The 18829-nt window shown below is 42.6% G+C and overlaps 1 protein-coding gene across 7 annotated transcripts in view; it reads right to left on the bottom strand.

Moving 5' to 3' along the window:
* Cobl (cordon-bleu WH2 repeat protein) overlaps positions 1-18829 on the bottom strand; it is a 236147-nt gene that overhangs the window by 13780 nt on the left and 203538 nt on the right. For all 7 annotated transcript variants that reach the window (XM_076938103.1, XM_076938104.1, XM_076938105.1 and 4 more), the window contains 5 exons: positions 17929-18238; positions 7146-7243; positions 4063-5939; positions 1995-2114; positions 642-896 (listed from right to left, as the gene is read on the bottom strand). In XM_076938103.1, the coding sequence (XP_076794218.1) occupies positions 642-896; positions 1995-2114; positions 4063-5939; positions 7146-7243; positions 17929-18238 (2660 nt within the window). The remainder of the gene's footprint in view (positions 1-641; positions 897-1994; positions 2115-4062; positions 5940-7145; positions 7244-17928; positions 18239-18829) is intronic.

Genomic DNA, 18829 nt, shown 5'->3' with positions numbered 1-18829 from the left:
TTTCACATATAGCATGAAGATTAACTTTCTGTTGACCTCTTCAGGGACTGCACAGTTTAGGAACAGAAATGCTCTCTTAGGAAATCTAAAATGCCATTTCAAGGAGGCATGTACAGCCACAGAAGTCAGTGAATTCATAAGCTGAAACAGAGCTTGGTAGTCAGGTGGAGTTTGGTAATACTGTTTCAGGGGCCACAGTTTTCCACAGTATCAGGTGGGAAACAGATGTGTAGACCTGCATTAGATTGTCAAAAGAGACCTGGGGGAAGAAAATAGTGCATGCTCTGTAGGGAGACTGAATTCACTAACAGGTATGTGTTATGTTAGCAGAGAGAGGCAGACGAAGATAGGTAGGGGAAGATTGGTGGTGGCATTGCAGGCTAAGGGTGCTACACTCCCTCCTGGGAGCTCTAGGGACACACTGTGGATTCTCATCCAGCCTGTCCCTGCACTAGCATTGACTTGGGGGTTAGAAGACAGAAGTGGGTTTGGCTTAAACCTTGCTACATGGGCCACAGATAGCACTAGGAGCTGCCTTTCTCCCTAATCAACTTTTTTTTTCCACCCCTTGGTGGTACCTCCAGAAGCTGGGCTGCCTAGTCAGCTTTGCCTCTGTGTCTGTTTTCTGTCCCAATGCTCACCTTTCTGAGTCTTGCGGCTCCTGTGCCGGAGCGGATGGCATCCATTAAGGCTTGTCTAGCATTTATTGTGTTGCCGGTGCTGAACCTAGAAACCATTAGGGAGTCTGAAGGAGCCTGGGAGGCTGGAGCGGGTGGTGGTGGCAAGGCAGGTGGGGGTGGAAGGCCAAGGTCTTCTTGCTGAGGTTTGTCCAAACCTGGAGCCATGAGTGCAGCATCTCTGAAGCTCTGGAGCTCCTCGGAGGCAAGGGATGACACCTAATGAGATAGTTAAGTGATTACTACAGTGAGTGCTCACGTACTCCATCTTATCTGTGACACTTCATGGTGATGACATTCGAGTGAGAGCCTTCAGAAGGGATTAGTTCATAAATGTGTATCTACCATGAATAGAATCAGTATCCTATAAAACAGACCCCAGACAGTACCTTGAACCTTCTGTCATGTGAGGCCTGGGTGTTAAGGTACTAGGGACCAGCAAGATAACCTTACAGAATGCCAGTTCTGCTGATGCCATGACCTTTGACTTCTAGCTTCCAGAGCTGTAAAAAAAATAAGCCTGTTGTTTCTAAGTGACCCAGTCTCTGGTGCTTTGTTATAGCATCTGATAAACAATTTGTATAAAGGTGCTTTCCAAAAAGACACTACACAGCTACCCACCTCACAGTAAACCTCAAACAGCTCCTTAATGATGAACCACAGAAACCAGAAATCTGTCTGCTTACACATATATCCCCCGTGCTCCTGCAAAGCATGGCTCAAAGGTACCAGGTATGACAGGAGTATAAAAAAATACTCTCTAGTCTCATAATTTCCTTCACATGGAAGGACAGAAATAGAAGCTGGACACACAGATTTGACCAAGTGGGGGTGGAACTTGAGAGCCACTAAAACCACAGGGGAAATGTACAAGTCACACCATTCCTTAAACCCTGTGTGTGACAGACACAGATGCACTGTCCTGCCTCTAAACCTAATTAATTTGTGCCTACAGTTATGCAAGTTTGGGGCTATCTTTCTATAGGTGCCTTGGTCTATGAGAGCGGGTAGAGTGGCAGGACCTTATTATCCTACCCTGAGATCACGAGTGTGTGAGTGAATTTGGAAAATGTTAGTGTACAAGATAGACCTGCAGGAAAATGTCAGTGGTCCAGGGGTCTTTCACTTTATATGAACAGAGACCAAGGCAGCTGTCTGGAGTTGGGTGACAATGTGCCAAACAAATGGAGTTCATAGCTAGGATGCTGGCTACTGTGTAGTCAGAGCAATGGGAGCTCAGTGGCACTGGCTTCGTCTGCTGAGGAGACGTGTAGGAGGATTCTGAACCTGTTATTTATGGAAGGCCCATTTCCTTACCTTCCTGAGGCTGAGAGTCCCACTGTGGCCCCGAATGGCTGCCAGAAGGGCAGATCGCTCGCTCTCTGCCTCCACGTAGGATGGTTTCTTTGTCCTTCCTTCTGAGGTCTGTTCTGCAGTCTAGAGTATTAACAAGGTTAATGTATTTTACTCTGAAGATAAGGGAAGGCTAAGTCCATATCGGCATCATCAATTACCACCAACTTGTCTGCTTAAAGGTGCTTTCAGAAAGTCCCCAAAAGAGCATTCAATGGTATCAATAGTATCAAAGCATATGCACACAACCATTTGTTTTTCTAGTTTTAGCACAGCATTCAAAAACTTTACTGAGTCGTTCAATACATGTGTAGAGTAGGCTTTGAATTAGACTATGTTGTCCAAATGTAGGCGGGTGTAAATGTTCTGAGCATATGTAAGGAGGCAGAACTAAGCTCAGCTAAGTTCAGCACATTAAAGGCTTTTTCAACTTAGGATATCTTCAACTTGCTTGGACTACCATGACATAACCCAGTAGAAGGTTAAGCGCTGTTACAGAAGAACCAATGGCTATAGATTTGGGGTTGCATCAAAATTAGTTTCTTACTGTGAGACTATTCCTGTTATTCTCCTAGCTTTCCCTAGCTGAAAGCTGGTAAACCTGGATGAGAATGTCAGTGGGTGACACTGGGCCAGATCACCCAAAACTCACTCTGCTTTGCTTCCTCAACTGAAAATGGAGGAGATCACTTTTTACTATTGTCATTAGCTTAGCAATACCATTTTGGTGTGTTAAATAACCTGATAATGGAGGAGGATCACAAAATTGTTGTTGTTTTTACTGTAGAATGGCAATATGATTACATTACATGTTCCAGTCAACAATATACCATAGTGAAGACAGCAGACTCACAAGACTGAAAAAGATGAAATATTTCTGTCTCCTAGCAACACTAAAATCCTACTGCAATGAATTTTGCAGGTATTTGGGCTGATGCCAGTGTAGGCAAGCCTGTGCACTATACTTTTAGGCATGTAGAGGTGTATGGCACACAGTCACGTACAGTAGTGACTCTTGACTATGAGTGTGGGTGACTATGTTACTGTATTATGCATTCACTATACTATAGGCTCTGTGGTTATTTCGTCATGGATAACTATTTTTAGGGTATGGTTTCATTGCTTTATCTTCCTCCAAAATGATAAAACCTGCTATACCAGCAACATCTTTTTTCAATCTCCTGTTGATGTCATTTGATGTGACAAGACGTCCCCATAAAGTGCTGGCCTATTGCCATATAGGCTTGTGTGACCCTCATGATGTTCGCACAATAATGAAGCCAAACTCCATGCAGTGTCCCCATGTTTAGCAACACAAGGCTGTACAGAAAGCAGTGGTCCTGCCTGTGCCTTACTATCTCAGAGTGGCAAGACTTTCCCCAGAAGCTCTTGAAAGGCATATTTCTCAGCCTATCAACACTAGGAGCTGGTGGAGATGTTAGGAGGTGATACTGGTGTGATGTCCAAGGTCACTGGAAGGAGATACTTGAAGAGTATGATGGAAGAGTATGACTTGTCTCTTTCCCTTCCCTGGTTAGGAGGTGAGCATTTGACCTGCCATGTGTTCACACGATACTATGTTGCTTTGCCACAAGCTCAAAAGTCATAAGCTAACTGATCATGCACTAAACCCTCCAAACCTTGAGCCAAAATAAAATAAACCTTTCCTTTTTCTAAGTTTTTTTTCAGATGATTTCGCTATGACAGCACAAAGCTGACAGAATGCTTCTGGACCAGAGTACAGATAGCCTCACACTCTGGCTTTAATATTACTCTGGCCCAGTAGATGCATACTTATTGATTGACACATTTTCCACTGGACTGCTAGAGCCTGACAAGCTATAGCCTGTCAGCCCCTCTAGTGCTTTTTTTTCAAATGCATTAGAAGAAGGAGACAGAATGGAGTTAAAATGAAACCAGCAAACTTGCAGCTCTGCCTTTACAGTCTTTCTTCTCAAGATCTAGGACAAAAAAAATGGAAGACCTGCTCAGGAGCTCCCTGTACCCAAACCCTGATGCCCACCACATTCACCTTTCGGAGCTTGTCCTTGCCTCCTGATGAGTGGATAGCTTCCATCAGGGCGCTGTGCAGGGATATATCTTTTGGAAGTGGCCTTTGAACAACAGGCTTGAATTTTTTCTTTGGCCCAAAAATGCTGGATGGTAGAACATTATCTGTGTCTTGACCATCTGTAGATAATGAACTGGGCTTTTCCTCTGTCTGTAAGATAATATAGCTAGTCAGGGTGGACTCTTTTGGAGAGTGAGGAGGCTCACAATTTCCTGGGGTCCGTGCAGAGCCATTCATCAGTATCCTCCCAGAGTCACGGGCCTCGGCCAAGAGCAGTGGGTGTGCCTTGTCCGGTGCCTTCGAGGGGTTAGATGTTGAATTTGTCTTCTGGTTACTTGTAGTTTGCTTTTCACTGAAACCACAACTCTGTCCCACAGAAACACGATCCCTCTGGGAAGATCTGCCTGGAAGGAAATAGGAGTTTCTCTGGACAGCAGCAGGACAGGCTTGAGTCGATGACTTCCCATATGTGCTGTTGACCTCTACTTTGGGATGGTCTCCTGCTGGCAACTGCACACCAGGGTTGCTGGGAAGGCAGACAGAGCCCTGGTTTGTCCCATGCTCATGCTGCCTCGCCTCCAAGTGCAGGTTGGGAGCTGCATCGTCTTTCCCAGCAGGAGGAGGTCTAACCAGCTTTGCTTCTTCACGATCCTTTTCAGCAGACTTATTATGTGGTCGCACCACATCAGCATGGACTTTTGGAGGCCCCATCTTCTTGGCAATAGCAGAGGCCACATACTGGCTGGATGTTCTTCTCTGAGGTTTGAGGAATGTGATGTCTGTGGGATTAGATGCTGGCACTTTAACAGGACAAGAGACTGCTGAACCTGACCGGCTTCTCTCTTCCTCCAGGTGTGCCCCATATTCCTGTGAGGCAGGCTGCTGTTGGGGAGTGGTCAGGGTGAAGGCTGCCTTCATCCCATTATCTTGCTGTGGTTTTGCTGGTGTGGCAGTGATGGTGGTGGAGGGGGCCTTTTTGATGCTGCACTCGGCTGGCCCATTCAGGTACTTTTCCATTGAATTGCGCCTCCAGAACTCTTTGACTTTTCCAATAGGTGGAGCGTCTGTTTCGACAACAGCTGATGGCTGGGATATGGTCCTGCTTCCATTCATGTGAGGACTCACCAGATTCCCTAGTTCATCAATCTTAATGGCACCAGTGGAGAGGGACACATCCCTGTCATAACACCTCATCTCTGATTTGGGGGGAACAATTTTATATGTAGTGAGGCCATACTTAAGTCCATAGCTTCCCCCTGAGGCCTGGCCATGATGAGACCATGGTGGAAGCGCTGAGTTAGAGTTCTCATCCTTACCATCTTTTGGATTCACTCGCAGTGAGTTTATTCTGTGACCTGCCTGTGTCTTCTCACTGTGACTAGAATCACACACCTTACCTTTATCCTTTGCTTTTCGTTCATCTGTTAAAAGCTTTGAAACACTTAATGTACCTGTAGGGTTTGTTTCAACGGGATTCTCATTTTCAGGTGTGTTGGCTAAGGTTGGCTGATTTCTCTTCCTGTTATCTTGGGACGGAGGGGAGGGGTCAGGCTCTTTCCTACTTGTCCTAACAAATGGCTGGCTATGCTCAGTCTGAAACTGGGGCAGGTGAGATCTTTGGCTGGCAACGCCCCCTGTGTTAAAAGTAGCAGCGTTGTTACATCTGCTGGAGAATGGCCCTGAGTCAAAAGGCTCATCAGAAACTTCCCCGATAAAAGTGACTGGGATGTCATCCATGCAGCTATCAGGGATTATGGCTTCTTGCAGACTGTTGTTGGATACACCATTTACAGAGTTGGTTAGAGAGCTAGTGTCTGTTTCATAATTTTCTTCCATTCCTGTAGAGAAAAACAAACACAAGTCACTAATTGGCACCCATTATAGTATTACAAGTGAGTTAGTGAACACATGGTAAATACTTTGATTTCCCCAGGGATGACTACTTTTGTAGAAAATATACATGTTAAACAGTATCTTGATTTATAATCTGCATCTGCCTGGGGCCAGAATCTCAGCTTCCACTATATCAATGCAGAGCCATTTGCCTATCTGTGATGTTTCAGGGTGAGATACTTACCGACCATATTTTGCCAAATTTTGCCAAATAATAAAACAGACATTTAGCATTCTTGAAAGTGTTCTCAAGTGGGCTCAGATTTTTGCCCTTCTTATTTCTTGTGTCCATAAAAAGCACAGCAAGACATGTAGAATGACTTGCTCTAGGTTTAACTTCTTAAAGAGAGAATAAGTAAATCTTGGTGTCTTCAGAATTACACTGACTCTTCAAAGAACTAAGTGATGCAGTGGGCAGTGGATCGTGTGGTCACAGACTGTGGGAGAGTACATGGCTGGTTAGGATTCTCAGTGCTGTCAACCAAATACCAATGACAAGAGGCTAAAATCAGGATTAGATAAAATCAGGGTCAGTTTTAATGTCTGTCTTGTCATTGTTTTGCTTTTCTAGTTTATCTTTGACACATGACATGAGAAAATAGTATAGCTTTCTTTGTCTAAAGGAATTTCTACTTATTCACTGTAATTGCTTGCATCTCCCTTGACTTTATGGTGTTTTCCAAAGACTGTGTTAAGAGAATGGCAGAGCCATGGGTATTCCACGGTGAGGTGTTTATCATGGACAAAAGATTGCATGTTTTGTATTGCCAAGGAAGAGTTTTAAGTTTTCATAAAGGCAGCTGCTTCTCTCTGTGCATCTCATGTTTCCCTGGATTATTTTGGATATTTATATCTCTAATGTGTGTAGAATACATTTTAACATAAAAAAGCAGCACTACCTGTCCATATTTTAAAAATTACTGAGACATTTTCTTAATATTGCTAGGAACCCTGACAAAAAAAATCAGTTTATATATAACAGCCCTCACCTGAAAGAGAAGTTCAAGCCTTACATACAGGCAAAACACATCCAAATCAAATTCCGATCCCAAGACTTCTTTCTTGGGAAATCACACCAAAGTACTCAGAAAAAGTGACTTCCTGTATGGCCATACAGGATACTATCAAAGTAGGAGGCTTGCGGTTGTTACCTTCCAGATCTTCATCAAGTTCTGCCAGGGTCTGATGGAAGTGTCCAGTGATGAGTAGGTCTTCATCATCATTCGTAGGCATAGTGGCTTTCTCAGTCCTAGATAATACCAAAAAGAAAGGAAGAATGTTTAATTTCGTAGTATTGATTAGGACTTAGTACTCTTTTCCAGAAAAGTCAGTTGATATTCAAGGCTAAGCAGGCCCACATCTGCTGTAACACCACTATCCTTGGAGCTACAAAGACTCATTATTTGCATGAGTGATGTGTATGTCCATTTATATGATATGCAGCATGTAAATGATGTATGTAATATGTGGTATGTTTGACGGTTGTGTTCATATCATTCCCAAACTGTTATCAATACCTGAACCCCATGCAGTTGTAATGTGGTCCCCATGTTTTCTCTCTGCTGTACCAGACAAGGGAACATACTGGTAAGGCTCCAGTACAACTGTATTGCACTGCAGCTGGCATCCTAAGAAGTGAGGCACCTGATTAGCAGTTGTATGTCATGATGCCAGGGCTGTGTCTTCACACTAGACTGTGAACTGCCAGTCTGTTCCTGAACACCTGCATTTTTTCAGAGTTCCCCTGGGCTGCAGTCATGTAGGCTTCAGGCTCTGGTCTAGGGTATTTTTGAACTTCCTGTGCTGTCAAAGAGAATCTCAGAGAAAGGAGCACATGGGGCTGTATGGAAAGTATTCAGAAGCCCTTCAATTCTGCAAGCCCCCGCTTCCCTCCATGCTGACCCTTAGCAGTGATCCTCCTGCAAGACTTGGAAAGGAAAAAGCAATTCACTCCTTCACAATAAGGGGCTTTTGTATTGTCTGACATGTTTCTTTTTCATTACATTACTGCATCTTAATTCCTGAATTGGGCAGAGGATGGGAGGGAACAGAGCTTAGGAAACCTGATTGTGCCACCCATAGAGGTGAACTACCTTTGGATTGTTTTTTATTGTAATAATAAAGATCTTGACAAGAGTGACAGAAAACATTATAGCCACTGCAGTAGTATAAAAGCTTCCATTCTTGGCCTTCACTGTGGCTTCCTTCTTGGAGGCCTTTCAAAGGAGGCTCTAGAAGCATGACACGCCTTTGTGCTAGGGAGACAGCTTTTGCCCGCTGGACTCTGAGTAGAACTTGTTTGTATGTATCAATCACAGTATTACAATCCTCACAAATGGTCTGTAAGGTAAGTGGTGTTGTCACTGCCATTGTTTAGATAGGAAACTGTAAAAAGAGACCCACTGACATGTGCAAGGTCACATAGCATTCAGAGACAGGTGGCACTTGTTCCAAAGCTTAAGTGAGGGTTGGCTGCATTGACCAGGTGGCCTAGCCATGTCTAGGGTCACAAGGGACAATGTGCTCCCCTGTGGCACAGGGCATCCTAAGATATGTCATCCTGCTGCTCGGGACGGCAAGGTCATGATTTATTTGCATCACAGGGACAATGGCATATGTGAGACAAGTGCTGCCAAAACAATTTGAGAGCTGCCTCTGCAAAGGCCTTTGCCTCCGTTTTCCTATTGTGCAGAAAATGCAGACATGTCTATGGCAATTGTCTGTCTTCAGCAAGAGCTGAAGGTTCCTTTCCGCTGATTGTTAAAATTGAGGACCAATTTCCATCATTGCTAATCAGGCCCAGATAATGATGCATGAAATGTGCCTTGTACAATCCTCACTTACGCAGCAAAATTTTTATTCTAATAAACGAGTCTTTCTTTCTTAGTGACTATGTCCATTTGGGAGCCAGGAAGTAGCTTCAAGATTGGTCTCAGCTAATGTCCTCTGACAAGCTAGACAAAAGGGGCTGGTTAGAGATGTGTGTGCATGCAGACCAATTAATAAGGACCACAAGAGGTGCACAATTGTCCTTCCCACTGCTTTGCTTTTGGCCTTTAATTGTTTCAATGCAGTTTGCTAAAGCTGTTTCTCTTTCAGGAAATGTGATGAAAACGTAACTTGAATATTTGCTGCACTATATGGCAGAGAAAAATATGGAAATTTCTAGGCAAAATGGTATTTTATATGTAAAACAAATCATGTTTAGATTTATACTTGTAGTTTAGGATACACACACACACATATATACATAGGATATATATATATATCTCAAAGCACTTGTCTTTGTTCAAAGAATGTATGGTTCTATCACTCAGGAGATACTGAAGAAAAGATTGCCTGTAAGAATTAAGCCTAAATTCCGTCATTTTTAAAAAATAAATGTTAAATGAGAAAAGAAATCACTTTGAACTAATGAAACTGCAGTGGATACAACAAACACACACACCTGCTGTTGGTTTAACTGGAAAGCAATATGGAATCAGATATCAATAAACACTTTATCTTTGTAGGGGAGCAATTCGGTGGAAGGAGAAGATATAAATATAACAGCATCCATTGTATTCTGTGGAGAAATCTAAAATATTCAGCAGTCAGGAGAGCTACATTGTAAAGGGCAATAAAAATCAGTAACTCTGATGTCAGAGAGCCTGTGGAGAAATACAGTCCAATCAGTAACCATGACAATCAGAGAGCCTACGGAGAAATACCAACTAATGCTGCTTCTAGCACAGTACATGAAAAAAAAAAAAAAACCCAAGACACAGAGCTATATATAGGATAACTGTGAAGCTATAATCCAACATATGCCTTGGACAAGGGTAAGCCAGGAATGAGTCAGTGTGCCTTTCTGCAAAGAAAGAATCACAGAGACTTTTACTACGACGTACCTTGCATGACAAAGCAATTTTTAAAATCATGCTTATGAATTTGGGTGCTCTTTGTGCATGAGCGTGGACATTTCTGAGATAGGGACTCTCCCTAGCGTTTTCTACATAGGCTAGAATATCTGTTCCGTGAGCTCCAGGGATCCTTCTATCTCTGCTGCTATTGTGCTAGAATTAAAAACACTGGGCCTTTTTTAAAAAATGTAGGTTGAACTCAGTTCTTTATGCTCATATGGCAAGTCTCTTTACTGGATGAACTATTTCCCAAGCCTGATAAACATATTTTTAAAATTTTTATTATTTATTTACATTGCCTCCTTCCAGCTCCCTGCACTGAGTCTGATAAACCTATTTTAATGTGCAAAATTATAAATGCTATTTTCAGACTCTAGTTAGTTTCTTTTTTTGTAGTAAAAGAGTATAAACGTTTCTTTATATAAATGATACACAAAACCTGTTTCCTATAGGAGACTGCTGGGCCCAAGATCTCACCGGCCATCAGGGAGAAAGTGACAGTTAGTTCAGAGCAGACTTGGTCCTTTATCATACTCCTACCTAACCCAGGATCAATCTCAACTACTGTAGCCATCAGTAGCTCCGCTCTAGATGTGTGGGCTTTCTCAGTTTCCTCCTTGTATCTAGAACTGTCTTGCTCAAGTATGAGAGTTCCATCCTACTAAAGGTATCCCTTTACCTATGTCCTTTTGTCCTGACCAGATTGTTTCCTCTTAACTGCCTCATATGGACTTAGAGGCTTCCCTTGCCCCCATCCCCTGATGCTGGCACTGAGTGCCAGGTCCTGGTAGCACACTCCTATTCTCCCATGGCCCTAGCTTTGCTCCCTGGCATTGTGGAGTGATTTATGTCCTTAGGCTCATACTTCTTCAGGAAGAAGAGCAGACATATGCCAGAACAGAAGTAGCCAACCTGGATACCTTGTAGAGTGCAGAATGGTCTAACCACTGCCAAGCCCTTGGCTTATGTTCCTTACAAAGCTGCCAAGTCCCTGAAATTGCTAAACAAGGTAGCTGTATAGCCCTCTTACTGTTTCTTCAGCTCAGCTACTTCAGATGTACCCGCAAGGGTTGCTGTTTTCTGGGCCTGAGCTTCTCCATGAAGGGTTATCAAGCCAAGGCCAAACCCAATGGCAATTTTCCAACTTTGCTTTCCTAGCTAAGGTTTTGGGGCATAGGAGCAATGATGTTTGTTTTTCCTGCATGTCCATCTCCACTGTTGCAAAGGGTTACACTGATGCATGATACTGGCATTCTTCTTTGAAACTTACCTGGACTTAATCACAGGGCTTGAAGGGTAGCTCCCTATAGGCTAACAGGACAGCACAAGGCATCTATCACTGAATAGTGTCTAATGGGCAGAAGGCAACCCATCTGCCGACATAAAGCAAATGTGCCCGGATGTTTCATTCCCAGGCTTCCTCCCCCACCCTCGATTATGACCAAACCTTAAGATAGAGTTTCTATTGGCAGTTTGTTGTGGCTGAAGACCAAGAAAATAGAAGGCAAACAATCATCAGCGGGCATTTTGCTATCAGCCTGCACATGTTGAATAAACACAGCCCGATCTATTTTCTCACACAGAATTGGAGGCAATGGCTGCAGAGAATGTGATAATGTTCATGCTAGCGCTGCATAAGGTATGAGGGACAAGCAGAGAACACTGGGGACTTTCAATCCCATCTGTCTGGGAGGCTCATCTGCCTCAGATGTACTGTCCTTTGGGAGTAAGGGGGGAGATGGAGGTTGTGCCTCTCATCCAGCTGTGGCAGCTTTGGCCCAGCTTGGCCTTAGCACTGTTTATGTAGCTCCAGGCAGATGAGAACAGGGAATCATCCTGTCTATTCAGTACTGGGACAAATAGGAGCTTGCTGAGTTTTCCTTTCTATTTTGCTATTAGAAAGAAAAGGTAAATGGCATAAGTCTGACTCACAGCACATTAAGGTATGCTTGGTTTTCATTTGGCTGCGTTTCTTTTAAGAAATGTATACAACTGTGAAAAATGTCTGAGAGAAAAATCACGATGTTTTCAGTGAGCAATTTAGTCTGCTGATGGAGACCAAAGCAAGCCTGTAACTACAGAATGATTAGGACAGCCTAGAGGTAGAAAGCCTGGGAAACTGGATGGCTGTTGCATATGCTTGACCCCCCTCATTGCAGATGTAAGTGTTCCCCACTGATAAGGCCTCAGAATCTAACACTAGTGTGCAAAATACATTGGGAGTCATATATGTGATTTTAGATCTTCTTGCAGTCCTTGAAAGGAGAGAAGTGAAGGTAATTTTAATTGCTCTAATTTTAGCTTTATACATGATTAATAAATTTCTTTACCGAGCATTAGGTTTGGTGAATGTTTAACATATACAAACTATTTCAATGGGAACAGTCATGTGGCAAGTGCTTATTAGCTAATATGACTAGTGGCTACAGCACAGTACAGAACTCCACATTTTCTCTAGTATTAAGGATCAAATGAGTGCCTCATGCATACAAAGCAAGCATTCTGCCAAATGAGTGGTACCCCCAGTGACTTCTGTGTGTGTTCTAATACTACTTTGAAGGAGTGTACAATATATAACATGCTTCTAATTATTCCTGTAGCTTCTGAGTGGTGATGGGTATCACATGTTGTTCAGGGGTTCATATGTTGCTGTTTATAAATGCTACTGTGGTCACATAGTTTCTAGGACTCCAGGTATTATGATCTACATTATATGAATGACTCCTGAAACCTTTGTGGCCACAGTTCCCAGAGTTCTAGTTTAGGGGTCCAGAGGCTGGATGACTTAGAAATTCAGGAACCACGTCCCTGCCGAGTTTCAGGCTGCATGCGAGGCTACTTTGGGACTACATGCCTGCAAGTAGGGGGAGAATTTCTCTCGGACTGCAATTATGAATGTCTCCACTCACATTTACTAACAAATTGAGGCCAAGAAGGTCTTTGAAGGGTTGCCATGTAGGGAGTGAGGCAGTGAGTGGGAGAGGGAGAAGGGTCTCTCTTCACCCGAAGAAACAAAGAAACTGCACTTTTTCTCTTCACACATAGAAGTATTTTAAAAAGGATCCTCTGAAAAATTTATACATGTATGTAATGTCTTGGCCATTCCCCACCCCCATCACCTTGGATCCTCTTTACAGTCCTGCTGGGATCTTATTCTTCCCAACAGGGCCTTCCACTTTCATGTGTTTAATTTTTACCATTACTTGTGCCTCCACTGAGTTTAACTGGCTTAGTTAGTGTGACTATGGATGGGAGACTGTTTCTTAGAGCATGGACAGCTTCCTAGTAGCTACAGTACTGAGGAAAAGGACTTCCCCTTTCCTCAGCAACCATGACTTGTCAACAGCTCCTGACATTGTGAGACAGGTGAGGCCTCGTGACCCTTCCTCCAAGCATGACAGACTGTGGACAGGCTCCATTTTATGCAGGTCTACAGTGGGTAACCACAGCTGATGTAAGTTCGTGGGCACCATGGCCATGCCATGTAGAGCAAGCAGTGTATTCCAGCACCCCTCCTCATCCTCTGGCACTTACATTATTTCTCCTGTCTTTTGGGATGCAGAAGCTATAATGTGTTTTCTACTTTGGCCCCACTTTTGAGAAAATCTCGAATCTACAAAGTCGTCTCTCTTATTCACATCTTACACCAACTTTCAGAACTGATGCTCCCCAAAGGAACCCTAGAACTTGGAGTTTTATGATGCTGATATATAGACAGATAAACTGTCTGATGACAGCCAGATTGTTTGGGGGTCCACTATTTAGGACTATTATTAGTTCCATTCTTGGTCCTCCCAGAGGGAGAGAAGCAACATCCGCTCTGCATTTCCCCTATCTGTCTATTATTCCTATTCAAACGAAGTTGTTAGAGTTTGAAGAGGAGGCAAGCAGAGCTGAAAATGGTCATAGAGCTGATACAACAAATCCTATTTCTCTTTTTCCTCCATGAATTGTAAATGACAGCAACAGCAACAATAATGATCCCAGTTACCAATTTTGAAGGTTGGCAATATGCCAGGCACTGTTCTAAGAGGGAACACTACATATCTCAATTTTACTGAGGAAGAAAGAGAAGGGAGAGATGGATTCGCAGGCCGAAGGCACACTTTTGCCAAGCTATTCTTTAAGAATAAGTAACGTTGGCCCCAGTCAACTATAAAGAATAAAGGACAGGAACAGATTCGCAAACTACATCCAGCGTTAACTGTAACCATTTCTCAGGGCAAAGCCCGTCATGAAGGTCAAAGTGCTCCTCTTGGGTGTTCCCAGAACAAGGGACCCCCACCACATGCATATTCCATTTATTTGTGTGTGCATATACCTTTTGGCCAGACTTCCTCTTGGGAATTTATCTTGTATACCAAGTTTAGAGGAAGACAATGAAAAGTTGATGTCCCAATTAGGGTAAGGTTTGAATTCAGGGGAGTGAAAAATTTGCAAGTGAATGTAATCAAATGAGTTGATGGAAAAAATACCCACTTTTCAAACTGTACCAGATACAATAAACTGGAATTATGGTCAACCATTCTCACTTGCTTTACTTTTTTTTAGAAGACAGAATTCTACTATTGAAGCTCTTAAAATTAAAACCTAGGTTCCTGGGATACTGGGTGGTACTCATCTATACAAGCCAATGAAGAAGTAGCCATAGTGGCAGTGAGCTAACTCTAACCACAGCCATACCAAATCGAAGCCGTAACTTCATTACCTGTCTACACTGTAGTAGCAAAGGGTGACCATCATGGTATTTTTGGACAGGTGCTTGGGAGAATACAATATTTGTGTCCAAGTTTTAAACGTGCAAACTTAGGCAATCTTATCCCCTCAAATATAGATGATTTCAACATGTAAAAACAAGAGAAAGGAGACAGATGTGAAAACCAGGACTTCTGGGCTTTCACTTTTGGGTCGTGATTTGTCTTTATGTGATTTTCAAACAGCATTTAGTGATTCCCTGAGCAATGGAGTTATGACAACAGAAGATCTAAGTTTAAAGGCACAAGCAATCCTTACTTCCCTAATGATCAATCCCTATGCTGGACACTTTCCACACATTGAGGTCATGTATGACAACTTACTAGAATCGTTGCTTGTTATCACCATCATTATGCCTCATCCAGGTTGAACCCCTTTGGGAACACAAATAGACATCTTAAGAAAAGTTACAGAAACTAGATATTGGATTGGAATCATTCTGGGTAGATCCAGGAATGTGGAATGAGAGATAAAACATTAGCTACCCAGAACAGAGGTCATGCCTGTGGGGTACATACTCAGGTCACAGGGAAAGAAAGGTCCTATGAAGGGCCAGAACATTGCCTGTGTCCTCCATAGGAGGCTGCCCAGAAACCCTTCTCTCTCTCTCTCTCTCTCTCTCTCTCTCTCTCTCTCTCTCTCTCTCTCTCTCTCTGTCTCTCTCTCTGTCTCTCTCTCTCTCTCTCTCTGTCTGTGTGTGTGTGTCTCTCTCCTCCCTCCCTTCTTCCCCCCTCTCTCAAGTGTGTGTGTGTGTGTAAGTGGCCAAGATCAAGGCCACTGCCCTGTGAGTTCTGTTCCCTCACAATGTTAACTTGATTATAGGCTACTCATCCTCAACAGGCTGAAATCCTCTTAACTGCCCATTCACAGTTTGGATACCTGAAAGATACCTACTCTACCACTCCCCACCTGCATTCTGCTGAGAAGTTACCTTCTATGTTCTATGGTTTATTTGTACCACAAGTCTGCCTCTACCTCTTCTGAAACCTGAGTTTTCAGTGTGGTATTCTGTGGATCTGGATACAAAACTTATCACCCTTTAAAAGGAGTTACTTAATTTTATGTTTATTAGAGTTTTGACTGCATGTATGTGTACATATATACATACATGTGCACACCTGGTGCCTGCAAAGGTGAGAAGAGGATGTTTGATCCCTCAGACTATAGTTACAGATAGGCCACCATATGCGTACAGAGAACTGAAACTGTCTCCTCTGCAAGTTCAACAAGTTCTCTTAACTTCAGCCCCAAAGTCATTACTTTCTTTAAGAGATTCAGTCTCTCTCTAGGCACATGACTCAGGCATCTGCCTTAAGTGTGAACCTGGCAGGAAGGTGGAAATAAATAGAGTTCTCAAACAGTGCTTAAGGGATCACTCATCCTAAAGCCCACATGGAGGCCTCTTGCAGGGCATGTTTAAACTGATGTCCTTCTCTACAAAGTATTCAAGATCTTCTAATAGCCCACTGAATTACTATGGCTTTCCAAATATGTTTGTACACAGACTAGTGTGAAGTACTACAGTACAAGAAATATCTAAATAGTATCTACATCTGGAAGTTTACAGATGGGCATTCAGGGTAAGTCTACATCTCTGGGAGTCACAGAATAGTGAAGTTACCCCTATATACTTAGTTAAGAGCATACCTGAGGACTGGCCACAATGAGCTGCATATCTGTTTAGTCTGGCTATGAATGTTTAGGTTAGTTAACAGCATTTTAAGTTTATGAGATGTGACATACAATCTAGATACAGAGCATACTTCAGACACTGTCCACATAAAGTCTGTAACCTACTTGCCAGGTGAAAACTAGATGTTTTGAAAAGGGTTGCTTTCAAAGGTCTTCAGGTAAAGCCTTTAAGCCCTCTACCCACACTGTCTTTTTCCCTAGTGATGCCCCTTGGATTCAACCCCTGCCAGACACAGGACTTGAGTTTCAACCTCTTTTTACACTAGAGACATTATTTCACCTGGCAATGTTCTGCATTGCATATTTGGAAATATGATGATATAGATAATTTCTGTAAAAAATTTAACCTTCTCCAACCTATGGTTTTTTATTTCGTGAAAGGAGGGATACGAGGTCATCTCTTGAGGAGATAAGTTGGTGTCTCTGTCATGCTTAGAGATCAGAGATACTTTTCTTTCTTATTCAGCTGACAAGGTGATCAAGGTCAGATAGAAGAAAATGATAGGAACCAGTGCTGTGCAAAGTGGTCCAAAGAGAAGATATAGCTACTGAAACTTGTCCTCCAGCCAGAGAGGAAGTGGATCCTAATAAAAATAAAAGCAGACTCTTTTCCCATCATGCCTGAAAATGAACCACAGGTAGAGGAGAACCCTGATGTCAGAAAGCCACTCAAGGCATTTCAGCCAATTACAGCCAAAGGTAATCTGAAGGATCACTTAAATATGCAGAGACTACATGCATATGAAAGGCAAGGACACACTCAACCATAGGATATAGGGAAATTATTGTACAATTTAAAATAACAAAGTTAGATTCAAATTGCAAATATAGAGACTCCCCATGGTCAGATAGCCAATGAAGAAGTTACTAATTTAAAAATGGCAAAGCACACATCTTTTAAGGAAGAAGTATATAAAAATCATTAAAAAGTAAGATCAAATTGTTATGAAAATTGTTAACTTTACTATCCAAGGACTGTAAATGGAAGACACTTGAGATACTGTTTGAAACCCATGGGAACAGCAAACAGTGCTCTCCACACATCCTTGTGCAGAAGTTGGATGACAAGGTGCCACAAATACACAGACAATATATTTGCTGATATTCCATATAGCTGATAAATTTTTCTGATGATCTCACTTTTCCTCTACTAAACTCTATATTAAACAGAAACATACATGTACTTTGCTTATTGTTTCCACCCTGAAAACCTGGAACAACCTGGTTTAATGTTAAATGCAAAAAGGAAAAATACATGAATGAACAATATATGTGATATGAAGGGTGACTTTTAACATTATTGAGTCGAAAAGTATACCACAAGTATGCCTTTGGCTCCTGTGTCAAGTTATACTACACATTCTAATGTATTGTTAAAAAGTTTCTTTGTGTTTACATACAGCATGAAGACAGGACTGGAGATAACAAGCTGCAAATGAGGGTGGGAACAGATCTATGAAACGCAACTGGCACTAGGGTATAAAATATCACTATGTAGTGATCACCCTCACAAAGGTTTCTGTCATTAAGAACTAGGAGGCGAGTATTTGTGACACTAACTCCAGCTATTCATTCCATGACTCACCTTAAAATTGAGCTTCCTGAGCCATTTTTCCCCCATGATGGGCTCTTTTGGGGACCCAATTCTGGAGTTCCAGCCAGGTCCTGGTCACTGCAGTCCTCCTGGTCTGTGGACCATTTATCCTTAGATCTCATGCTGTCTTGTTGTGAGTCCAGGGAGATGACATCTGAAGGAGAGCTCATGACCCCTGAGTCCTCGGTTGTGTCCTCTGATGCAAAACAGCTGCCCACAGATGCTGTCTCCTCAGCCTCCGCTGGCACCTGTGAGACTCCACCCATGTTGCAGTGGCTGCCAGGCCCCAGAGGCAGACTCACTGGAGAGAACATACAAAGACAGGTGAACAAAAGCCACTCAGAGTATCACACTGCCTAACATGGGCAACATCCTATTGACTCTGAAATGTGTGATTCGGGGGTATCCAAATAAGGAAGACCCTCTGCCAAACCAATAGCATTCTTGAAAACATTCTAACTCTGAAGAAGCCTTATGTGTATGTATAATTGAATTCAAACTATCCCATAAAAATCTGGGCACTTGATTGGTTAGTCTTTTGTCTATTTATCTTTGTGGTACTGAGGATGTAACTAGATCATTGCACATGCTAGGAAAGTTCTCCACCAAGGAGCTACATCTTCAAACCCTTAATTAGTCCTTTAAACATACATCCTCTTGGCAATTGTGATGACTAAATATTCAGACTAGTGATAATGAAGACAATCTTTTTGTAGTATGACTCCTGACTTAAAGTCACTTCGTGTGTGTGTGTGTGTGTGTGTATCAACAAGTAATGAAAAATGGATCTATGAACTTTAAAAAGAGCAAAGAGGGGTATATGGAAGGGGTTGGAGGGAGGGAAGGGAGAAATGAATTATAATTTCAAAAACAACAGCAATAATAAAAATGA

This window comes from Arvicanthis niloticus, chromosome 7, assembly GCF_011762505.2.
Source record: "Arvicanthis niloticus isolate mArvNil1 chromosome 7, mArvNil1.pat.X, whole genome shotgun sequence".
Lineage (NCBI taxonomy): Eukaryota > Metazoa > Chordata > Mammalia > Rodentia > Muridae > Arvicanthis > Arvicanthis niloticus.
The sequence above is the reverse complement of the archived record's forward strand: the minus strand, read 5'-3'. Positions and strand labels throughout refer to the sequence as shown.